General features: G+C 40.3%; 1 protein-coding gene across 3 annotated transcripts in view; it reads right to left on the bottom strand.

The window, feature by feature from the left end:
* LOC117512625 (IQ motif and SEC7 domain-containing protein 1-like) overlaps positions 1-18936 on the bottom strand; it is a 364856-nt gene extending 345920 nt beyond the window's left edge. Inside the window, exon 1 of one of the 3 annotated variants that reach the window (XM_034172769.1) lies at positions 18442-18936. In XM_034172769.1, the coding sequence (XP_034028660.1) occupies positions 18442-18692 (251 nt within the window). In that variant the 5' untranslated portion in view covers positions 18693-18936. The remainder of the gene's footprint in view (positions 1-18441) is intronic. The other 2 variants (XM_034172770.1, XM_034172775.1) reach the window with 2 other exon arrangements.
* Positions 18937-26359: the final 7423 nt, after the last annotated feature.

Raw genomic sequence — 26359 nt, 5'->3', positions numbered from 1 at the left:
TTCACAACCCAAAATATTCAGTTTATTGCCAGAGAGGAGCAAAAAATCAGGTAGAGTAACAACAAAAAAATGTCATATTTAAGAATCAGAAATATAAGTATTTGGATATTATTTATGCGCGAGTGATGTCTTCAAACATCAATTCTCCACCACGTGGCGATGCTACTATAACTTATAGACAGACATATAGATCTTGTTGTGGTGATTCCCTCACCTATGACTTATAGACTTGGCCATCGTTACAGCCATCATACCAGCACGTTCGTGGCAGCCACGGTAACTGCAATGACATCGCTCCCTCTTGCAAAATTGAGTTCCTGACTCTGCAACCAGAACGGATAACATGCTTGACAACAAACACACTGACTGCATTACATCAAACCCACTCGAGTCTTCTCCGAGAGCCAGCTGCACCTCGGCTGCACAAATGTGTGCGATATTCATACGCTACAAAACAAGACAAAGCTGAGATCTTAGTGGATGTGTTTAAACAGCTGCCGTTTGCAGATGATGTTGATATTCAGGCTTGTTAGCAGCAATGTGATTTATAATTTGCATCAGGCTGCTTCACTGCCATTTTTTAAATTGCTATAGATGAACGTCAGCGCCTCCGTGTCTCAGGCTGTGGTTACCAGGAAAAGATGGTCAGATGAGGAGGATGAGCTGCTGGGAGGAAAGAGTTCAATGCCTTATTCCAAAATGCAAAAAGTGCAACGTGCTCATATACAGGGACGGACTCTAGGTAATGAATCAAAAACAAGGCTGTGGGTATTAAGGAGCTGGAATTACTGTATATTTTTCAGCAATTTAGCAATGGGATAAAGCTTGACCTCTGCTCCTCTGCATTGTGAGGAACCTCACAAAAACAGCACAGTGAGAAAGGCAATCTGAGCAAAGTCAGATTAAAAAACACAAAAAATTATTCAGTTGCAAGAAGAAAGAACAACTCCTTGAAGTGCTTTACAATGATGCCTCACATTTTTCCCCCAGCCAAAGATGGAACCCATTTTTACAGATGGGTGAATTATTATTGTTTGAATTTTACATGTGATTTATACGTCTTAAACTTTTTAACTGATGCCATTTTAGTCGCTGTATTGTTATTTGTGATGTCTGAATTTTATGTGCGAGTCCGGGTTCAAATCCCACCCCTGCCACATGGAGTTGCATCAGGAAGGGCATCCGGCGTAAAACCTGTGCCAATTCAACATGCAGATCCACCTTGGATTTGCTGTGGCGACCCCGAGTGCAAACAAGGGAGCAGCCGAAGGGACTTACTATTGATGCCATTTTTAGCCGATGTATTATTTGCGATGTTTTAATTTTAGATGTGATATATATATATATATATATATATATATATATATATATATTTATGTGTGTGTGTGTGTGTGTGTGTGTGCATGTTTATTCTGTATCTTTTCTTCTGAAGGCAAAATAAAGAAATGAAAATTTTATTATCATCATCACTCTCAGTTGTACATACAACTGACACTGTGATCAGCAGCACCGGTGCACCCCAAGGCACAGTGCTGGCCCCTCTCCTCTTCACCATGTACACATTGGACTTCTGCAACAACTCTGAGCTCTGTCACATCCAGATGTTCACAGATGACACAGCCACTGTTGGATGCATCAGGGATGACAGAGAGGAGGAGGACAGGAGCCTAGTGAAGGACTTTGCTGTCTGGTGCCACATAAACCATCTACAGCTCAACTCCTCGAAGACAAAGGAGCTGGTCATTGACTTTCAGAAGTCAAGACCAAGACCGTGACCTGTTCTGATTGAGGGAGATGAGGTGGAGTCTGTGGATTCCTACAAGTACTTCAGGCTGTAACTGGACAGCAAACCAGACTGGACAACCCACACCAACCACCTGTACAGGAAGGGACAGAGCAGGCTGGACTTCCTAAGGAGGCTGCAGTCATTCAACATCTGGAAAAAAGTCCTGTGGATGTTCTACCAGTCCGCAGTAGCCAGCGTCCTCTTTTACACCATGGTGTGCTTGTGTTAGGGGGCAGCAAATCCAAGGAGGACACATCCACGCTGGACAAAGTGATCAGACGGGCTGGCTCTGTGGTTGGCATGAAGCAGGACTCTCTGGTGATGGTGGCAGAGAAGAGAACACTGGACAAACTGCTGGACATTATGGACGATGCCAGTCACCCTCTGCACACTGTCATCAGCCACCAGAGGAGCCTCTTCAGCCACAGACTGCTCCTTCCCAAGTGCAGGACCAACAGACTGAAAAACTCCTTTGTCCCTCAAGCCATCAGACTGTAAAACTCCTCACTCAGGGGGAGGAGTAACAGGAAGACAGAGGACAGGAAGGAGAGCAACAGTAGTCACCAGTAAACCAGTAACTAGCAGTATTTCTGGTATTTATATTTGTGTATTTATATATGCAAATGTTTTTTTTTTTACTTTCACTTTTGATACTCTGTGTGCTTCTTACCCTGTGTGCTGCTATACAATGCTGCTGGAACTTCAGTTTCCCTGAGGGAGTCTTGCCAAGGGATTAATAAAGTTCTATCTAATGTAATCTAATCTACAAAATGCTGCATAAAGTAAAATAAAATTACAAAAAAAAAAATAAATAAATAAATAAAGAAAGAAAACATAATTCACATTGATTCAAAAAGAATAAATAAAATAAGAAATACATAAAATACAAATTCTAAACATTATAAAAAACAATTGCATCTTCAATCCAGTTTTAAAAACCTCAATGGAACTCGACACATAATATGTAAATCCAATTCTTGAACTCAAATTTTCTGTGTGCCAATATGACCTTTTCATGTTTTAAAAGACAGTCTTGTTAAGGAACACCGAGTTCTCAAAATTAATGACCACACTCAAAAACCTTAAATCCTGTATCCTCCATAAACTGCACTTTATCCCACCAACAGGTGACATAATTCATCGGCACCAGCAGGGGTAAATCACAGCGTTTTCAGTAACTACTGCACTCGCGTACCAATCCACTTTATTTATATAGCACATTTAACAACAAACACGTCCCAAAGTGCTGCACACAGAATCACGATAGATAAAACCCCAATAGTCAAGAAATAAATTAAAAATAAAATTAACAATAAAAATAAATAAAATATGCAAGATAAATAAATACATACAGCATACAAAAAATAAAACCAATAAAATCAACCTAAATAAAAACAAAAACAATAAAACAGAGGACCACACAACTCACGCAGTGTTAAAAACCAGAGAATAAAAGTGAGTCTTCAGACGAGACTTAAAACACTCCACTGTGGGGGCTACTGTGTCTACTACCAGAGACGGACCAAAATGTTCAGTCACTGCGTCTAAAGAATGAGAAATGGTGACGGGGTGATTTTCATGTCTAATAAGGCATTGCTAAAGTGAGTATGTTAAAGGTCAGTGTTGTAGTACCCACTAATCTCATGAGTCTGGCTCATCTGCCAGCAATGGCATCCAACCAATGAGTCATCAGTATTGATTTGCTACCTTTGAGCTTCGTGACAATAACGTGCTGCTGCACACAAAGGTCAAGCAGAGTCACAGGATTATGCCAGCTGTCAGAAGCCAAGTTAAATGTCTGCACACTGAGGTATTTAGCACGTGCTGCCAACTGATTTTTAACATTAACCCAGTTTGAGGTGGGTAATTCTGACAATATGTTAGAAGATCGGGGTCTGCACCTCCACTCGTGACCTGCTGCCCCTCTGCCATGACTCTGCCTGGGGCTTCTGATTCCACATATAGGGCAAGTCCAACAAAACAACTGCCTTATCGAATCATCCTCTATCTGACCGCTTTTAGCTATATTGGCGATAATATGAAGAGGTCTCAAAGCTGGAGAACTGAGATCATCGAACCAGAAAATTACATTCTGAGGATTATGGAATACAGCCCAATGGACATTTGAAGAAGTCGCTACGTATACCAACAATACCTGATATGAAAAGGTACCGTCTAGCTTCCAACTGGAAGAACTAGGGCTGAACTTCTGGGTCTGGTTTCAAAAAGCAATCTAATCTTTCAGTCTACTCAACTTTCTTAGTCACATTATCTGTCTAATCACTGTTTCACATTGACGGTTAAACTTATAGATTCGTCGTCTTGCCTTAGTCAACAGTTTTCACGGGCATAACGGCCTTGAACGTGCCATTGCCAAGTGACGGCTCCAATGCACAACAGTTTTGTTTACTTCCAGATTGTTCATCATCATGAACTATGTAGCCTTTGTTTCGTTAACTGGCTTTATTAACATTTACAGACCCATACAAACAACAGAATGATGTACTTAGCTCTTAGCCTAGCAGATTCACTCTTCAGTTTCTTCTTCTACACTTCTGTCAAGACTTTTTGTGCACACAACGTTGCTCAGCGTAACAGTGACGCCTGGTGGCTCATGTGAGAACTGTTACAACCACACCATGACAGTCATCTGTGACAACCTCGGCCAAAAGCGGAGGACTTTCTCCTTTTGAAGGAATACGAGTGACGTTGGGCTTCTCTCGAGTGTTCCATCAAGTGGTGGTACATGGTAGCTTCCATTTTTTGAGGTAAGACACTGAGGTTTTGTCAACTAAAATAAGATTAGTCTCTTCTGTACCAGGCTACTAAAAACTTTAGCCGGGTAATGGGAAACTTTAGGTGACTAAGCGCTTTTTGCAAAGACCAATGTCAAAAGATTAGTCAACTAAGTGAGTTTATTCGACTAAACGAGATCAGACTGCTTTATGAAACTAGACCCTGGTGTATCAGAGACTTTTTTAAAGTCCTAGGCCCGGTTTCATGAAGCAGTCTAATCTTGTTTAGTGGACTACACTCACTTAGTCGACCCATCTTTTGACGTTAGTCGTTACACAAAGAGCTTAGAGAACTAAAGTTTCACATTACTTGACTAAAGTTTTAGTCTTCTACAGATGAGGCTATTCGTATTTTAGCTGACAAAACTTCAGTGTCTTACCTCAAAAATGTCAGCTATCATGTACCACCACTTGATGCAGGAGCAAGGAAAGAGAGACTCAAGGCGGGTGCGGGTGTTCCAGGACCGGAATAATCCATTGCAGATGTTTACGGACACCGCTATCAACGTGAAAATCATTGACTAACATAAAACGGCTAATCTACAAGTTTAGCTGTTGATGTGAAACGGAGATTAGATGGATAATGTTTGGTGTCTAACCTTAGTAGACTAAAAGATTTGACTGCTTTATGAAACCGGACCCTAGTGTAGACCTTTTCTGTAGACTAGCGTCTAAAGTCAGAATACTCGTAGGGAAAGTAGGAGAATCAGCAATTTAGAAAACATGCTTAAATGAAGAAGATAAAAGTCATACGGAATACAACCCGACTTGCAAAGCTATCAAGAACTCAGTCAAAGTGACTCGGACAAGAAGGTCAATAACAACAAGCTGTCTAAGAAAGGGTGCATGACTTTGTGAAGAGACAGTATTCTCTGTGGATTGTTTATTTGAGGGGTTGGTCTGAAAAGTGCCACTGCTACTGTCACTGCGCTGCTCAGATTTCTGGCCAATAACAATGGCATCAAAGCAAACTGTATTGCAACTCGCCTACAAGTGTGTGGGTTTATCTGCATTTCAGTGAAACCTAAACTTGATGCCCTTCAGAGACTATCTGAATAAAATAAACTGTTCAAAGTCGTTTCATGTTATGGTACTTGTGATTTCTAGAGATATAGTTGACGTACATAGCTATCAAGATGCCCCACCCCCCAATGTGCAACATCACAGCGCATTCCAAGTCGAGCATTACCTAGTTTTCTACTTTAGGCTGTCCCTCCTTTTCTGCAGAGTTTAGTGTATTAAAAGTTATGTTGGGTATGATCGAGCAACCCTAACAAGATTACATGAAGTGGACCGCAAAGGACAATTTAATCTCACAGTATTCAACTCCTTCCTGGAATTACACCCTCATACTGGACTTGACACCGAACAAGGTGACAACTGCAGAGTTCCTTCCTTCCTTGGCGGACTCTGAGACCGCCAAGGAAGTGTGGCAGGTGAGGAGACAATGAATGAAGACTCCCCGCCTGCCACACTTGGCAATCCTGTTATAGCCGACATATACCACAAGACTGAAAGCTAATCAAGTCACAGTCAGAACTGTTAGGATGTGGACTGATGGTGCATTAGCACATTTGCAGGACAGCCTAACGGCTACAGAACATTTTTAAGAAGGCGACAGACAATATTCATGCTTACACAGAGACAGAGACGGGATCAACCTTCATTGCCCGAGGCAGCGGCGGAGGGACGAGGTTGGCCTGTGAGCTAACCGAGACAGCGGCGGAGGAGCGAAGTTGGCCCGCGAGCTAACCGAGGAGCGAGGTTGGCCCGCGAGCTAACCGAGGAGCGAGGTTGGCCCGCGAGCTAACCGAGGAGCGAGGTTGGCCCGCGAGCTAACCGAGGAGCGAGGTTGGCCCGCGAGCTAACCGAGGAAGCGGCGGAGGAGCGAGGTTGGCCCGCGAGCTATCCGAGGCAGCGGCGGAGGAGTGAGGTTGGCCCCTGGGCTAACCGAGGTAGCAGTGGACGGCAGAGGAGAGAGGCTGAGGTACAGGGAGAGTGGTTGGTGGGGAAAACTGCCTGAGTGGCTGGTCCGGAGAGAGCTGTCCGGCGGGGAAACATTGTGGTTGACCGGTGAGGCAACTAAAAGTAGTCGGCTATAAGCAGGCGGCGTGCTGGCAGCTAGCAGCTTAGCATAAGTAACAGGACGGAGCTTATTAACCATTATGGGGCCAAAAAAGAGCGGCACAGAGACATCAGAGTCAAACATAAGATCAGTCCAACCATTGAAAAGGAGCTAGAGGACATTAAGAAGTCTCTGAACTTTATAACAATGGACATGCAAAACATATCGAACCAACAAAAAACAATTATAGACTTAATGGCCCAAGTGAATGAACTGAAACAGCAAAATATGGAGAAAGACGTGAAGATTAAAACTCTTGAAAATAGAGTATCAGAGCTTGAACAATATTCCAGGATAAACGATCTTATGGTTACAGGCCTTGACATCAAACCAAGAACTTATGCAAGAGCAGTAACCAACGAAGAGGAGCCTACTGACAAAGACCTGGAATCAATGGAGCAGCAGGTGGTCACCTTCTTTGCTATCAAAGGAATTACAATGAACACGCAGGATATAGAGGCATGTCATCTGTTGCCCCGAAAAGACAAGCAACAAAAATCAGCAATAATAGTAAGGTTTGTTAATAGAAAATGTAAGTTAACCATATTAAAGCAGGGAAAGAAACTTAAAAGGGACCAAGGTATACATAAACGATCGTCTGACCAAAAAAAAATGCAGATATAGCTAGAAAAGCCTGTCTAATAAAGAAACAAAACAAAATCCAAGGAACATGGACCTCTAACTGCAGAGTTTACATAAAACTATTAGGTACACCAGAAGAAGCTAAGGTACTATGCATCAAAGAACATGAACTGAACAAATACAAATGAAAAATGAAATATAAATAAAAAATCTAGATAGTTTTACCTTCAATTCAAAATGACAAATTAAACATTAACAATTACAATCTCCAACCTTCCTTTTCTCTCAAAAATTCTTGAAAGGGTAGTTGTAAAACAGCTAACTGATCATCTGCAGAGGAATGGTCTATTTGAAGACTTTCAGTCAGGTTTTAGAATTCATCATAGTACAGAAACAGCATTAGTGAAGGTTACAAATGATCTTCTTATGGCCTCGGACAGTGGACTCATCTCTGTGCTTGTTCTGTTAGACCTCAGTGCTGCTTTTGATACTGTTGACCATAAAATTTTATTACAGAGATTAGAGCATGCCATAGGTATTAAAGGCACTGCGCTGCGGTGGTTTGAATCATATTTGTCTAATAGATTACAATTTGTTCATGTAAATGGGGAATCTTCTTCACAGACTAAAGTTAATTATGGAGTTCCACAAGGTTCTGTGCTAGGACCAATTTTATTCACTTTATACATGCTTCCCTTAGGCAGTATTATTAGACGGTATTGCTTAAATTTTCATTGTTACGCAGATGATACCCAGCTTTATCTATCCATGAAGCCAGAGGACACACACCAATTAGCTAAACTGCAGGATTGTCTTACAGACATAAAGACATGGATGACCTCTAATTTCCTGCTTTTAAACTCAGATAAAACTGAAGTTATTGTACTTGGCCCCACAAATCTTAGAAACATGGTGTCTAACCAGATCCTTACTCTGGATGGCATTACCCTGAGCTCTAGTAATACTGTGAGAAATCTTGGAGTCATTTTTGATCAGGATATGTCATTCAAAGCGCATATTAAACAAATATGTAGGACTGCTTTTTTGCATTTACGCAATATCTCTAAAATCAGAATGGTCTTGTCTCAGAGTGATGCTGAAAAACTAATTCATGCATTTATTTCCTCTAGGCTGGACTATTGTAATTCATTATTATCAGGTTGTCCTAAAAGTTCCCTAAAAAGCCTTCAGTTAATTCAAAATGCTGCAGCTAGAGTACTAACGGGGACTAGAAGGAGAGAGCATATCTCACCCATATTGGCCTCTCTTCATTGGCTTCCTGTTAATTCTAGAATAGAATTTAAAATTCTTCTTCTTACTTATAAGGTTTTGAATAATCAGGTCGCATCTTATCTTAGGGACCTCGTAGTACCATATCACCCCAATAGAGCGCTTCGCTCTCAGACTGCAGGCTTACTTGTAGTTCCTAGGGTTTGTAAGAGTAGAATGGGAGGCAGAGCCTTCAACTTTCAGGCTCCTCTCCTGTGGAACCAGCTCCCAATTCAGATCAGGGAGACAGACACCCTCTCTACTTTTAAGATTAGGCTTAAAACTTTCATTTTTGCTAAAGCTTATAGTTAGGGCTGGATCAGGTGACCCTGAACCATCCCTTAGTTATGCTGCTATAGACGTAGACTGCTGGGGGGTTCCCATGATGCATTGTTTCTTTCTCTTTTTGCTCTGTATGCACCACTCTGCATTTAATCATTACTGATCGATCTCTGCTCCCCTCCACAGCATGTCTTTTTCCTGGTTCTCTCCCTCAGCCCCAACCAGTCCCAGCAGAAGACTGCCCCTCCCTGAGCCTGGTTCTGCTGGAGGTTTCTTCCTGTTAAAAGGGAGTTTTTCCTTCCCACTGTAGCCAAGTGCTTGCTCACAGGGGGTCGTTTTGACCGTTGGGGTTTTACATAATTATTGTATGGCCTTGCCTTACAATATAAAGCGCCTTGGGGCAACTGTTTGTTGTGATTTGGCGCTATATAAAAAAAATTGATTGATTGATTGACTTGAACCAATTGGGTACTTTGTTTAATGTATTAGCAATTTCAGAAACTTGGATAAAAAAATGATGAAACAAACAACTTTATGTTAGAAGATTATGAGATGTTTGCACAGAGCAGAAACAAAAAAAATGGAGGTGGTGTGGCATTATATGTGGATAAAAACTTACATGCAAAACAGATTGACAACATGACATTGGCTATTGATGATATTATGGAGTGTATAACAACTGAATTGATAATGGAAAACAGAAAAAATATATTGATTACGTGTGTTTACAGATCTCCTGGATCAAGTATTGAAATGTTTACGGAACTAATGCATAACTTGTATACGAAAATGGAACATAAAGATGTTTTTATATGTGGGGATTTTAACATAGATTTATTAAAAATGAGTACACATAAGCCTACGGAAAATTTTATAGATACTACGTATAGCTTGTCATTCCATCCAAAAATAACTAAACCAACCAGAATCACTGCACAGAGTTCATCACTAATTGATAATATTTTCACTAACATATTAAACAATGACATTTCCAGTGGCATATTAATAAACGATAAAAGTGACCACTTACCAGTATTTTTAACTATGAAAATAAGTTATAACTATAGGAAAGCCAAGAAAAATATTAAGATTACTAATTTCATAAGAGTAAAAACAAATGAATCAATAATGATATTCAAACAAAGTCTATTAAAACAAGACTGGAAAGTAATATTAGATTAAACTGAGGTTAACTCGGCTTATAACACTTTTTTGAATACATTTTTTACTCTCTATGATCAATGTTGCCCTGTGAAATCAATCCAAATCAAACAACAAGCTAAAACCAACCCATGGATGACAAGCAGTTTAATTAATGCCTGTAAAAAGAAAAACTGGCTATACAGGGTATTTATTAAAGAAAGAACAATCGAAACAGAAAATAAATATAAAATATATAAAAATAAGTTGACATGTGTATTAAGAAATTGTAAAAAGATGTATTATAAAACACAACTAGAACAAAACAAGGGAAATATTAAAGGTCTCTGGAATGTAATAAATAGTGTCATCAGGAAAAAGGAGAACCGTAGTACCTTGCCGGACTATTTCATTGACAGTGATAAAAAGATCTATAACAACGAAGAGCTAGTAAATGCATTTAATCATTATTTTGTCAATATAGGGCCAGATTTGGCAGCTGAAATAAAAATGCCATATTCAGCCTCAGAAATAGGTACTGAACAAGTAAACTCAAATTCATTCTTTCTATCCGCAACAGACGAAATGGAAATAATAAACACTGTTAATGAATTGAAGGCAAAAAATAAAAAATAAAAATCAGTAGATTGCAATAAGTTGGACACTACAATAATTAAACAAGTCATTAATGAAATTGCAAAACCTCTAAGTCATATCTATAACTTATCTTTTATTAATGGAGAGTTTCCAAGTCAAATGAAGATTGCCAAAATTACACCTATATATAAAAGTGGAGATAAGTATCTATTCTCAAATTATAGACCTATATCTGTGTTATCTCAATTCTCAAAAAGTTTAGAAAAACTATATACAGTACGGTTAGATCAATACATTGAAAAGTTCAAGATATTAAACGATAACCAGTATGGTTTCAGAAAAAATAGATCAACAACTTTAGCTTTAATTGATTTAGTGGAAGAAATAACAAATAATATTGATAAAAAGAAACATACAATGGCGATCTTCATTGACTTAAAAAAGGCGTTTGATACTATTAACCACAACATATTATTACGTAAATTGGAAAAAATTGGCATAAGGGGTATTGCACTAAATTGGCTCCAATCTTATTTAAACAACAGGCAACAATATGTACAAATAGGAGAATATAAATCTTTGTTTAAACAGATACATTGTGGAGTTCCACAAGGGTCCGTTTTAGGACCTAAACCTTTTTTAATTTATATTAATGACTTGCAATTCATCTCTGAAAAACTGAAATTTATCCTCTTTGCTGATGACACAACGATAGTATGTTCTGGGGAAAACCTGGAACAACTTGTGATCGAAATGCAAATAGAAATTATTAAATTAAAAAATTGGTTTGATAGTAATAAATTGTCACTTAATATTTCAAAGACAAAATCAATGCTCTTTGGAAACCGAGAAATGAAAACAAAAGTAAATCTTAAAATTGACATGGTTCCTATTGAAAGGGTTAACCAACATAGATTTTAGGAATAATAATCGATCACAGGATGTGCTGGAAACCCCACATTGCTAGCATACAATCCAAAATGGCCAGACGTATTTCCATAATGGGGAAAGCCAAATATTTCTTAGATCAGGAGTCCTTATATATTATTTATTGCACATTAATATTACCATATATTAGCTATGGCATTGAGGTATGGGGTAATACATATAAAAGTAATGTAGACACACTTTTTAAGTTACAGAAAAGGGCAATAAGAATCATCCATAATGTAGGCTTCAGCGATCATACGAGTACACTGTTTTTACAATCCAAAATACTAAAATTTAGAGATCTTGCAGAATTTAAAACTTTACAAATTATTTTTAAAGTGAAACAAAACCTACTATCAGATAACCTCCAAAAATTGTTTAGTGAAAGAGAGGGAGATTACAATCTAAGAAGGAAATATAATTTAAAAAAACAGTGTGCTCGTACAACAATGAAACAAATGTGCCTTACGAGACATGGGGTGGATTTATGGAATAACCTAACTGAGGACATCAAAGTATGTACTATAGTACATCAATTCAAAAGAAATTTAAAACTCAAAATATTAAAAAAATATGAAACTGAATAACATAATTCTTAGTATACATACAGGTGTGCATGTTTGTGGATCTAAACTGTTATATTATTTGGGCATGACGAACGTATGGGAAATATGAATGCACACGAGTTGCCCATGATACATGTGTGTGGGGGAAAAAAAAAAATTAATATATCATCAAGTTTAATCGAATATAGGTAAATGTGCGTGCATGCATGCATGGGCTGGGTGCCCATGGGTGCATGTATGTGGGTTAAAAGTGTTATACTGTCAAATCTCATTGAATCTAGTGTGTGTATTGGTGTATGCAAGGGTATTTGTGTATAGAGGTAGTGTACGAGGTCTCTTAGATAATAAACCGACCCTTTTATTATTTTTTTTAACTATATGGATTTGAATGATGTGCGATTACACCAATCATGCTTGAACCCTCGTGCGCATGAGTGAGTTTTTTCACGCGTGTCGGTGACGTCATTTCCCTGTGGGCAGGCCTTGAGTGAGATGTGGTCCCGCCCTCTCGGCTGAATTCCTTTGTTTCACACGCTGCTCGAGACGGCGCGCGTTGCTTTATCAAAATTTTTTCTGGACCTGTGAGGAATATCCGAGTGGACACTATTCGAGAAATTAAGATGGTTTTCTGTGAAAAGTTTAACGGCTGATGAGAGATTATGGGGTGTTTCTGTCAGTGTAAGGACTTCCCACGGCGCGGGACGTCCTGCAGCGCTTCCAGGCGCTGTCGTCGGCCTGTTTCGAGCTTAAAACATCCTAATTTAAGGCTTAATTCACCCAGGACATCGTGAGAGAACAGAGAAGATTCAGAAGAGGCCGGCATGAGGAATTTATGCGGACATTCCACTGTTTAAGGACATTTTTTTAATGAAAGACGTACGCGCAAATTCGCCGAGTCGTTTCCGTGACGACTCGGCAAATCTGTGTGCGCCGCAACAGGAAAAACACCTTCGTGTTGAAAACCATTTGTAGAATTCAGGCGGCTTTTAATGGCTTTCAACAAGTGAGTAACTGAGAAATTGTTTAACAGCTTGGGCATGTTCCAACTTGCCCGTTAAGATTTCCAACGGAGGTGTTTTTCCTGCCGCGACCCCCCGCGGTCGGGTCCAGCCCGACATGCGACTCTGTCCGCACGTTCTTTCATTACAAAATGACCGTTAACAATGGAATGTCTGAATAAACTCCTCATGCCGACTTCTTCTGAAAGTTCTCTGTTCTCTGACGACTTACTGCGTCAACAGAGCCTGAAATGTGGAAGTTTTCAACTTGAAACGGCGAGACGCTGCCGCCTCGAAGCACAGATCGCCATCAGGCACCGTGGGCCGTCCTTAAAGCAACACTACCAGACCAAAATCTCTCACCAGCCGTTAAAATTTTTACCGAAAACCAACTGAATTTATTGAATGGTGTCCACTCAGTTGTGCCTTACAGTTTTGAAAAAATTTTGATCAAACAAAGCAGCAGTCTCTGAGCCATTCCTAAACAATGAAAAAAATCGACGAGCGGGTGGACGACTCCTCACTCAAAGACTGCCCACAGGCGAATGACGTAACCGACAGGCGTGAAAAAACTCTCGCATGCCCACGAGGGTTCAAGCATGTCTGATGTAATCACACGTGATTCAAATCCATATGGTTTTTGAAAAAAATAAAAAGGTCGGATACTTTTCTAATAGACCTCGTATTTATGTAAATACATGTTGATATGTATAATGCAAGGTGTGTGTTTATATAGGTATATATGATCTCAAAATTTTTTTATTTATTCTTGTCTGCGTAGTCGAAAATAAAACATGTGAAAGGGGGTAGAAAATATAAGTTTTACTTCATTCTACTCCCTTTGAGTAATGTACGGATTTTCAAAGATGAATGTGCGCAATGTATAAATGTTTTTAACTTGCTCAATAAAGTATTCATCAAAAAAAAAAAAAAAAAGACTGTGCCATACTTCATGTTTCTGGTGTTTAATTCTGATCTCTGGAATTCTATCTCCAAACTGTATCTCCTGCATATTATGTTACAGAAATTGTCTTGTTTCTTCCTCTGTTACTGACTCCCCGCACATTTTCTTCCATGTTAATTATTCCTTGTGCTTTTATTCTGACATATCCCTCATGTTTATTCCATGTGGCTTTGCTTTCCGTTTACTGATTTCAGGGTCTACTTCTGCATTAATTGATTTTTAGACTTTATTACTGTTCACAACTCTTTACTTCCTCACTAAATTCTTAAGTTTCATGCCTGCTCTCTCATGTGCCTCCATCCTTTTTGCCTCTGTTACCAACTCACACTGCCCTCCTGTGTTTTCTGATCTTAGCCTGCCACCTCCAGATTTGGTTGCCTGGTATGATTCAATAACACGGCTGCTTGTTGGACCGCTTTTCTGTGTACCTGACCTCTGCCTGTATAAACAACCAATCTCCTCATCTAACTCTTCTTGGACAATTTTGTGGTATAAACTGTTCCTATTTATGAAGCCACCAGCAACTGACTGTAATACACCAGCTTTTTACCTGTCTCAGTTGTTCTCTGCATTGGGGTCATCTGTCAATCCTTTCCACACTGTTAGCGGCTACATTAATTGCATCCCCTCACACACTATTCATGTCTTCCTCAACCAAATATGTTTTTTTCCAATGTGGACATACCCAAAAAGATGAAGAAACGGTGTGTAGCTTTCAAGTCGGGGGATATCAGGCAGTTTAAACAGTCCCAATATGAACCACAAAATACCATCAAGGCTGCCAAGCAGGCATACTCCCACATGCTTGAGGGCTAGATAACAACACAAACAGTATGTGGTATGGAAACCAAGCTGTAACTATATTACAAGCAAAATAATACAGACTCTGCAGAGACCTAGAGACGCCACTCTGATGGATAACCTCAATAGGTTCTATGCGAGATTTGACCGACTGACGAAAGAGAGAATACTCTATGTAACACACACGCAGATTTTCAGGGCGACAGATAGTCCAGAAAGCCTACACAGAGCAGCTGGCAGGGGTATGCTCAGACATTATCTGTTATTGTACCAGTCCCCCAAATAAAACCGTAGCTACAATGAATAACTTCAGGCCTGCAGCACTTACATCGATTACCATGACATTCTTAGAAAAGCTAATGCTTGAGTCCAAATACTTCATGGTTCCAGATACAGTGGACCTGCTACAGTTTGCCTACCACCCAAACAGATGAGTGGATGATGCAGTGGCACGAGCGCTGTACTCCATTTTGGAACATTTGGTGCAACTCTAGCAGATCTTGGAGTCCTGACACCCACTCGGAACTGCATCCTGGATTTCCTCACGGACAGGGCACAGATGGAGAGGACGGGAAACAAGATCTCTGCTAAGCTCACAGTCAGCACAGGAGCAGCAGGGATGCTGCCTCAATGCCAGACTCTTGTCATTGTACACCTATGACTGTGCAATCCACCCAAGATGACAACATTATCAATAAAGATGTGAGGACATGACTTTTCGTAGTCTCATTAAAGGAGGGGCCACTGGTACATAATATAACATCATCTGCCAACGAGAATGATGTTGTTCTGAGCACAAAAAAAAAAAAAACTAAAGATAATCTCATCATCATGGGAACCCGTGTCAGAACGGGAGGACAGTGAAGTTTCTCTGCCTTCACACCGCAGAGAACATCCCAAACACCATAAACACCCCATCAGACATGAAAAAGGCACAGCAACTGCTTTACCCCATCAGGCTGCTGAGAAAGACTGGCCTCAGATGTCAACCCCTCATCCAGTCCTACAAGGGCCTCGTGGAGAGTGTCCTCACCCTGTGGCATCACTGTCACTGTTTGATTTGACAATAATACACCTGAACACACGAGGGTCCAGGCTCATACAGCCCTGACATCTTGGTTTCTGTCATACACAGAGAGCTCTCCCTATTTCCCTCTACTGAGGTGCTAAAATATGCATGTGCAATAATCCAGAGTATCTTTTTTTTTTTAATAGTTTATTGTGATAGTGTGTATTTTCTAATTGTGCTCCTTTTCTATCCTCTAGATCTAAATGCTAACTTTGTGACTAATGTACAAGAATTCCAACGTGTATATACACACTGCTCTGAACCTGTGCAAATGGCAATCAAATGTAACTACCTAGTGGTATTCATACTCAGTGATGATTAGTACTCAAGTACTTGTATTAGGAATTGGTATTTGTCCCTAGTCTGAAGGGGTGGACCTTGTAGTATTAAATGCCCAAAGTACAGCTGTTCCACACAGTTAAACTGAGCAAAGTTTTTAAAAAAAATAGTTTGTTGTTTTTGTTTTGAAATTCTGAATCTGACCACAATTTCTGGAAGGCGCTGTTGGAAAGAAGCTGTAATCCTGACTAAAGCCTTGTTCATTAGAGGTGTGCGGATCGATCCTAAAATTGATAATATCGATACCAACGCTGGTATTGATATTGAACGATCCTCATGCAAAAAGATCGATACTCAAGCTTTTTCTCTCTCCAGCACGCACTGACTGCTGCGCATGCAGATTCATCAAAGTCTAATCTCTGTCTGTAAGAGCAGCACTGCGCTGTGTAACACAACACGGAGCTGCGCACCCTTGTATTGTGGTTTGTCAGCCCTCTACCTCAGGAGATTTTGTTTTCAGTTGTGTTGAGTGATATTTTTTAAACAAAAATGTTGATTGTGATACTAAAGTATTCTGTTGTCACGTACAATGTTTGGCAAAATTCTGTCCTCGGTCTTTTGGATCCTTTGGATCTATGAAGCTTAAATATGAAAAGTATCGGTATCTGTATCAATATCGGCGATACTGGGCCTATATTTACTTGGTATCGGATCAATACCAAAATTCCCGGTATCACCCACCTCTATTGTTCATACTACCACTCAAAATTGGATTTTTAGAATATCCAAATGGTATCAATCTTGATTTTTTTTTTTTTTTTTTTTTTTTTTTGGTAGTCTAGAGTCTAGACAGAGAGAAAACACATAAGATCCAATTTTTCCAAAGCAGATTCAAACCACATACCGAAATGGTTTGAAATGGGATTCAAATCCTATTTTATTTGCAAATCTCTTAGAATTTGAACATTACAGCCACTCAAACAGGATTTCAAAAAGTGTCCTCTGCATCACTCGCAGTGTCACATGAACAACAATGACGTAGCTACGCAGAGGCGGAGGTTGATTCAAGGCACCCTAGCTATGGAGTTGGAATAAGTGGGAAAAAAAGTCAAAGAAATGGTCAAAAACAAAAGGAGCATGGAGGAGAATAATAACCTGTGGATGGAAGAGGAACTAAAGTGCCTGTTTTAGATTAGAATTAACTTTATTACTCCCTTGGGAAGACTCCCTCAGGGAAATTGAGGTTCCAGCAGTATTGTATAGCAGCACACAGAGTATCAAAAGTGTAAGTAAAAAAAAAAAAAAAAAAAAAAACAATTTGCAAATATAAATACTGCTCACTACTGGATTACTGGCTACTACTGTTCCTCTCCTTCCCACCCCCTGTCTTCCTGTTACTCCTCCCCCCCCGAGTGAGAAGTTGTACAGTCTGTTAGCTATCTGTGCTCCACATAACAATTTCAGACAGAATAAAACACAGTTTGCTGCTTTTTTCTTGGGCGTAGCCTGTTACTGTAGCAAAGAGTACGGATTTGGCTACGTCACTGTGGACACACAGATCAGATCTGGTCACTTGCTATATATAATGTGGACAGTCAGTCAATCAGTGAGATCTGATTTGACTCATATTTGCAGAACATACCATTTGAACTGGCAGTGTAAACAAGGCCAAAGATACCAAGAGACTGCAAATTCTGTGATCATAAATGATTTGGGGTTAGTATTACAATAAAGGTTTCAGTTAAAGTTTAAATTTTGTGAAATACATAAAAAAAACTTCACAAATTTAAACAATAATGCTGGATCCAGGAGTTTTGTGTAGTAGCACAGCTCTGATGTGGTCCAGGTCCAATTCAAGAATAGTTCTGATTTGTGAACATATGCTACAATTTAAAAAAAAAATATATATATATCCTGGAGCCACTACGCATGCGCAATTGGAAATGCCGGACAAATAATAATATGCAAGGCTTCTGGGTGCTAAAAAGATGATAAAGCACATAATAGAGCTGAAATGGCAAATTATTTTGGTATAAAATTAGTCATTTTGGCTTATTTATCAAGCAAACCGGTTCCAGCTGTTTCATAATCACTGTAAACCTCGTGTGTGCGTGTGCATTTGAAAACATAACTGCACAACAGCAAACCAACAGCTGCGAAACGCAAAGTAATTATGTACAAATGCGCATCGCTGCGCCAGCACAATTCTCAACTTTACCGCACGCTCCAAACGCGCAGATCGAGCTGCGAAGTCTTACTTTTCTCGGCTGATGTGCTCCTTTCTGGCTGCCAGCAGGTTGTTGGAGCCCTGTAACCTGCAGGTAGCCAGGTGCCGCTGGTACTGCTCCTTTACGCAGACGTTCTCCGCGCACAAGTCGGACACTTGCTGCTCCAGCTCCTCTATCCGCCGCCTCTGCCGCTCCAGCAACTCCTGCTGAGTGTCGATGATTTTGTTCAGCTCCTTCAGATATTCCGCAGCCCTGCCAGGGTTCTCTGTCGGGCTTTCCATCGTTCTCTCTCCCTCCACCTTACCACGCAGAACCGAATCACAAACTGGGTTTAAGCGCAACAAATCAGACGGTTTCGCCGTTTGCGCCTCGCCATCGCTTCCCGTCGGTTTGATTGGCGCAAAAAACAAAAAATCAAGTCCCCAAAACACGTAACTAGAAGCTCCTGATGTCAAATGTCATCGAAATATCAGAGTCCACAGGGCGAGCGTGGCTGCTGGCTGTGTGACATCTGCTGCTGGTGCGCGTCGCCCCACGCTGCTCCCGTGACTTTTCGTAAACAGACGCTGTCTGGCGGGTAGGCGGGGCTTGCAAGTTTTATGAATCTGCAGATCGCACCCGGTGCAACCGGCTGCGGAACCGATTCACCTGGATTTGGGTTCAGCTGTCCGCTACGACAGGGTGCGACTGTGACTGCGCAGCGCCAAAGACAGAGAAAGACACACACACACACACAACCATTTATTTAAGTGCGATCAGTTACGTGATCACATATTAAAACGGCTCAGCAGCTCCATCTGTGCAGTGGCGGCTCCAGAGGTGTCTTGGTGGGTTTCGATGACGACATAGTGATTGAGCCACGGAATTTGGAGTCAAAGTTTTAGATTCAGTTCAGTCTTCTCTCTCTCTCTCTCTCTCTCTCTCTCTCAGACAATCACATTCCAGGGGCAGAGCCAAGAAATTTTCAGTGGGGTGGCCAGGATGGAAGCAGTGATCATAGTCCATGAGCCAAGCAGGGTTTCGGTACCACTTAAGGTGACTAACCGACACTTAGAATCCATGCAAATTATTGTTTGGATTAATAGGGTTCTAATGAGGAATAGTTTGCCCCATCTGTCATGCTTAGTTATCATGTTACAGGGTAACCTGTCATAGAATCCAATGGACATTGACCTTGTTTGACCTTTACTTTGAAGATCAAACATTCAACACAGTCAAAACTATTCCATTTATTAATCCTTTCATTTCAACCAATAATTTGCAACTTTTTTTTTTTACTGAAATTGGAGCAACTTTAACTTTTGACCCCTGTTCAAACTGAAATTGACCTTTCTCACCATTTTTGCTGTTTTTACCCCATAACTCCAGAACATTCCATCATAGATAGTCCAAACTATACTTTTTTATACTTTTTATGATCAGGAAAATAATGTGATATAGTTTTCAACGTGATTGGAGTATTTTTAAATTTTTAAAGTTTAACCTCTGTGTAATTCTTCATTGAACCCTACCTGGCTACAGCTACCACCCTGGGATGGCTATCATACATTTTTGTGTTGGCCATGATACACTGAGGCTGGATTCTAAGTGTCGTTTAGTCACCTTAAGTGGTACTGATTAGGTCAAAATTGATGACTGGCTCATGGACTAACTGTTTTCACAGTAGATGTTCAACTCAGTTTATGATGATCAGCAGCACCAAGAGCTCATTCTGTCAGGAAAAAAAGAGATACAGATACATAACTTTAACAAACTGTTTTTTTTTTTAACATTAAGATCTGTTTATATACAGGGTGTATAAAAAATGATATCATTTGAGATGTAAATATCTGAGTAACACTCAAAAACTGACTCATTGGATTGGATTTCCATCTAGATAGATAGATAGATAGATAGATAGCTTTTATTATCATTGTCATTACAACGACGACATTTCCGCACTCACATTCCACATACAAACAGCAATTAATCCACAATTATTACTTGTTTACCGTAATAATGGCACACATCAGAATTAGGACAACACATATACATTTGACATTGTTTATGTGCACTAAACTTGAAACAGTCCATTTTCCAAATTGAGGTGATGTGAGTGTGTTGGTAGCCACTGCAACTGAAGTCGCGCCGCTTGCCAGCTTGGGAAGAACGGGGGCCTGCTGCTGGGGGGGGGGGGGGGGGGCAGGAAGAGAGGTAAAAGGAGAAACTGGAGTATGCTTCAGTCCATGTGTAAGTCAGTTATTGTCTTTGTCGGTTGAGATAAGAATGGAGCCGAATAATCTCACCAAGGCCTGAATAAATTCTTCTGGAGGTAAACAGTGGGCAATTGACCTTTAGGCTAGATAGCCTGGAGTGTTGCAGCTGAGCAGTGAAAAACACTTTTTAACAGTTCCACTTGAACAACCAAATCCCAATTATGAATTAAGAATATTCCCAATTATGAATGAATGAATCTAATAAATATATGTAGTCCAAACTAAATTAAATTAAATTATCTTGCATGGATGTGCTTTATTTGAGTTGGGGCTACATATATTTATTCGATGGAAGTCCTGCACATAATTGAATTGAGTTCATTCAATGAGTCATTTTTTTAGTGTAATCCAGGGTTAGGGAAAAAAGGCCAAGACAGTGCAGGTTTTCCTTGCAACCAATCACCTCAGCAGGTGGGTTTGCTGATGAGCATCTCCCCTGAACATAAACACCTGAACATCAATTAAATCACCTGCTGAGGTGATGGGAAACCTGCAGTGTCTTGGCCCTTCATGCACATGATTGTCCACCCATAAGTGAATGAAACTAAATAGGCTTAATGTTGAGCAAACTAACATTTATTCATCAGTTTTCAATATGTACACCATGTTCAAGCATACTCTAACACACAAAATGACTTTTCTTTTCCAGTGAATGGCATTTCTATACCTGAAGATAAAATCATAAAACATTCATCATATAATTTTTAGTTGTTTCTACACATGCTGTTAACATTTGAGGCCATTTGAATGAAATTGGTCAAGTTCATAGATTATAGAATTATATCAATTTTTCTGAAACACCATGTATATTCAATACAATACATCTGGAAAGTATTCACAGCTCTTTAGTTTTTCCACATTTTGTTATGTTAAAGCCTCATTGCAAAATGTAGTAAATTCAAATTTTCCCTCAAAATTCTACACACAACACCTCATAATGACAACATGAAAAAGTTTTTATGTTTTGCAAATTTATTAAAAACAAAAAAATAAGAAATCACATGTACATAAGTATTCACATCCTTTGCTCAGTAGTTTGTTGATGCACCATTGGCAGCAATTACAGCCTCAAGTCTTTTTGAATATGATGCCACAAGCTTGATGCACCTATCTTTTGGCAGTTTTGCCCATTCCTCTTTACAGCACCTCTTAAGATCCATCAGGTTGGATGGGGAGCATTGGTGCACAGCCATTTTCAGATCTCTCCAGAGATGTTCAATCGGACTCAGGTCTGGGCTCTGGCTGGGCCACTCAAGGACATTCACAGGGTTGTCCTTGAAGCCACTCCTTTGATATCTTGGCTGTGTGCTTAGGGTCATTGTCCTGCTGAAAGATGAACCGTTGCCCCAGACTGAAGTCAAGGGTGTCCTGGAGCAGCTTTTCATCCAGGATGTCTCTGTATATTGCTGCATTCATCTTTCCCTCTATCCTGACTAGTCTCCCAGTTCCTGCCGCTGAGAAACATCCCCACAGCATGATGCCGCCACCACCATGCTTCACTGTAGGGATGGTGCCTGGTTTATCACCTTTCCACAAAATAATCAACCTCTCACCAAGAAAATAAACCTGTGGAACCACTTCCGGATGTACCTGTTCTCTTTAGCCTACCATATCACCCCAATAGAGCGCTTCGCTCTCAGACTGCAGGCTTACTTGTAGTTCCTAGGGTTTGTAAGAGTAGAATGGTAGGCAAAGCCTTCAGCTTTCAGGCTCCTCTCCTGTGGAACCAGCTCCCAATTCAGATCAGGGAGACAGACACCCTCTCTACTTTTAAGATTAGGCTTAAAACTTTCCTTTTTGCTAAAGCTTATAGTTAGGGCTGGATCAGGTGACCCTGAACCATCCCTTAGTTATGCTGCTATAGACTTAGACTGCTGGGGGGTTCCCATGATGCACTGAGTGTTTCTTTCTCTTTTTGCTCTGTATGCACCACTCTGCATTTAATCATTAGTGATTGATCTCTGCTCCCCCCCACAGCATGTCTTTTTCCTGGTTCTCTCCCTCAGCCCCAACCAGTCCCAGCAGAAGACTGCCCCTCCCTGAGCCTGGTTCTGCTGGAGGTTTCTTCCTGTTAAAAGGGAGTTTTTCCTTCCCACTGTCGCCAAGTGCGTGCTCACAGGGGGTCGTTTTGACCGTTGGGGTTTTTACGTAATTATTGTATGGCCTTGCCTTACAATATAAAGCGCCTTGGGGCAACTGTTTGTTGTGATTTGGCGCTATATAAATAAAATTGATTGATTTAAATTACAACAGCAATTACTTTCTGCAAGCTGAGATAAAGGGTGAAAAAGAAGGCACCTTACAGTTGGAAGACCCAGATTCAAACCTGCATGTTCTTCTATAGACATTAAATCCATTCCAGCTTCATTGCTGCTCCTCCTCAGCCTCTATTTGCGATACAAGAAGAAATAATAAAGCACATCCGACATTTACACACTTTATAGTCCACATTTGTAGAATTAAATCATGCACTTACATCAGTCATACGCTTCTTAGGAGTTCTTTGGAATTTTGGAAGCAATGGAACTGTGGTGAATGAGCAATGCAACCAACTACAGAAGATTAACCACTTCAAATATTCTGCTTGTCATTTTTTTGGTCTGTTTCCTTTCTTCCTTTGGCTGACCAGCCATATGCTGCTGTCAGTGCAGCTGCCAGCCCCAGAGATTTATTTTATGAAATCCCTTTTTTTTTTTTTTTTTTGCACTGAGGGAAAAAACACTCGGAAGTACTCTTAGTGCAGCCCCACAAAACATTTGCCAGCTGTGATGGAAGGACGATGCCAAGCATTTAGAGAGCAAAGATGAAAAACTGGTGTGTGTGTGTGTGCACGCGCGCGCGCATACGTGTCATTTTGTGCTGCCCTCCCCCTCATTAAAGAAATCTTGTGAAGTGCACCAGGTCTCAATATTTTAACAGCATTCCTAAAATAACTTTTTTGTAGTATTTGCTTAATGTTGTCTGTTTTGTATTTCCTAGTATGATGTACAAATTCTTCCACTAGATACTGTGTGTTGTAGAATTCAGGGAACATGAACTGGGAACAGAGCTGTGATTGTGTTTTTGACTCCTGAAGTTGACACAACAAATACGTAGGCAGCTTATGAAGTGTGCGCCCCATCTGCAATCAAATGACGCCTCAGACAGTTTATGCAGTCCGTAAGATTATGTGACTCCAGACAGGCTGGCAACTATGACTTCTGAGAGCAGAAAGTGGTCCAAGTGGTCTGTATAAACAGGTGAATACCAGTAGATTAGACAAAATTGATAACTGTCATATCCTTTCAGAAAATGCGCATTTAAGTGGCATTTAATTATGCAATCCCACTTCTGACACCAAATGTAAACAAGAAAAATAATCAAATGTTATCACAGTTAGGAAAAAATGTTTGTGCATTATGTACTACAGGTGTAATTGCTATGCTGCCATGTAGAGCAGGTAGCTTAATGGATAAGGAACTGGCCTGCCAATATGTTGACATGGGTTCTAATCCTGCTCATGCTACCTGTCTGTGTCCTTGGACAAGGCAGTTAATCTGCATTGTCCCAGTCCACCCAGCTGTAAATGGTTCCCAGGTTAGCTTGGAGAAATTACCTGCATTGGATTGGTGTCCCATCCAGGGGAGTTGCAGACTCTCATTCGTTTTATGCACCAGTGGGCACCAATGGTGCCAATGGTAGTAAGGATCTGTATACTGTATAGGTCTTCTTCTTACTGTATTGTCATCTGGCAGTAGCTGCACTAGGCGGAGCATAGCAATCCCAGACAGCAAAATCACTGGACCTAGGGCTGGTTCACATCCAGCCTACGTGCATAAAGTCTGGGTCAAATCGTGTTTGCTGCCTGAGATCTGTCGAGTCAACTCCTGTCAAATTGCACCAGTGGCTGTTTTGGCATCTTGGTTTCACCCTGCACTGCCGAGTCAGCTCCCATGTGCTTTAGAATTGAAGAAATGGTTACAAATATGTAATATGAGGTCAAGCCTTCTGCCATCATCCATCACAGTACTCCACAGGACATGAAAAGCATGCATCAGTGCAGAAAAATTTAAAAATGACATAACACTCTGTGTGATAGTGTGAATGAATGTGCTCACTAGAACGAGCTTTGCTGACAATAAGGAAAGACTTTTTGTCAGCTTTTCATATACTTCATCATTAACCTGACTAAAAAGCATGACATTCTGCCTGACCTGCAATTTGTGCTTCCATAGAGATTATATCTTAGGATCTCCTGGTGTTTACATAGGCTCTAACGGGACAGTTTGTCAGAAAACTGAAGCAAAAATTAACAACATTTTATTATTATTATTATTGCTATACAGTATATTCACATCTCAGAACTGCTGAGGCTCTTGTGGAGATTAAGTTATTCACCAACTCCAAATTTCTGTAATGGAACTGAACCCTTTTCCTGAATATTACTTGAAATTCCGGTTTGACCCTGTGGAAATGACCTTTTGCTCAGTAACATATTTCAACTCGTGGTAACATAATGCCGACCGGAAATGGTTTAGCAACTTGTGAATAACCTGAGACTAAAATCAATGGAGGTCCACAAATCTGCTTGGGGGCTTGCGGCTACAAACTTAAGGCCAGTAAAATAAATAAATAAAAATAAAAAAACATTTAAAAAAAATTGCCTGGTGAACTCAATAAAAACATTAATTTAGACTTCTGTGGCTTAGTCCTGAAACAAAACCGCACACACTCACATAGTAATTGGTGCAGCATAATCAGCAGAACGCCATGTTTCACACTGAGGCAGTGTTGTTTCTGAGGACACTCTCAGACCCGTACAAACAAGAGAAAAACCTCAATCTGTTCTGATTCCACACTATGATACAAACGCCCATAATTTACAAGCCATCGCGAGGCTCCTTGAGAATGAATTTTCTGTTCATTCTGTGGGAACAGCTTTACCATTCTTGTCAGGACTCCCTCAATTCCACCCTTGATCTCTTCCACTGACAACATATTAAGCCATCTGGAACTGCGAGTTTCTCTCAACCAGAAAGTGACTCCACAGCAAGTCAGCGAAGACAAAGCCGACAGGTGGAGCTTGACTGTTCTCTTACGGCCTGCAGGTTGTACATTACAGCTCAACACAGTCACCTGCCTTAAAGGTGGTGTCCTTTTTTTAACCATTTAAGTTGTGAAAAGGATTTTCTTCTGCATCATTACAGTTTTGTTCCTGAGTATTCAAAGAAAGGATTCACAAGTTTATATCACCAATATGATGAAAATTCACTCAATCTGGAAATGTTTTCTGATTTTGACCCACATGGGTTAAAATCCAAGAAGCCATGACACTTTCTGTGGCAATGCTACAGACGATGCTTCAATGGCAAACTTGATCAACGTCACCATTGTCAAGTTGTTTTATTGTAGTCATGATTATGATGATAATAATAAACCTTTGGTTGTGAGTTGTTTTTAATTTGTATGTTTAATATGCTGACTTAATCACAAAATCTGGCCAGTTACTTTTAATATACGCGTGGTTGCTATTTTCTCCAAAGTATGAACATTGTCTGCTCACAGCTTTTATTATTTGCCCTCCCACACACCCGGACAGGCTATAATAATGTTGGCTTTGTCTTGGGAGCCCCAGTAACACTAGTCAGCATCAGTATTCTGAAGAAAAAAAAATTGTGGTTGACCTTAAATTGCAACTGAAAGAGCAAAAAAAT

The sequence above is a fragment of the Thalassophryne amazonica genome, chromosome 6, assembly GCF_902500255.1.
Source record: "Thalassophryne amazonica chromosome 6, fThaAma1.1, whole genome shotgun sequence".
Lineage (NCBI taxonomy): Eukaryota > Metazoa > Chordata > Actinopteri > Batrachoidiformes > Batrachoididae > Thalassophryne > Thalassophryne amazonica.
This window is presented reverse-complemented; position numbering and strand designations above follow the sequence as displayed.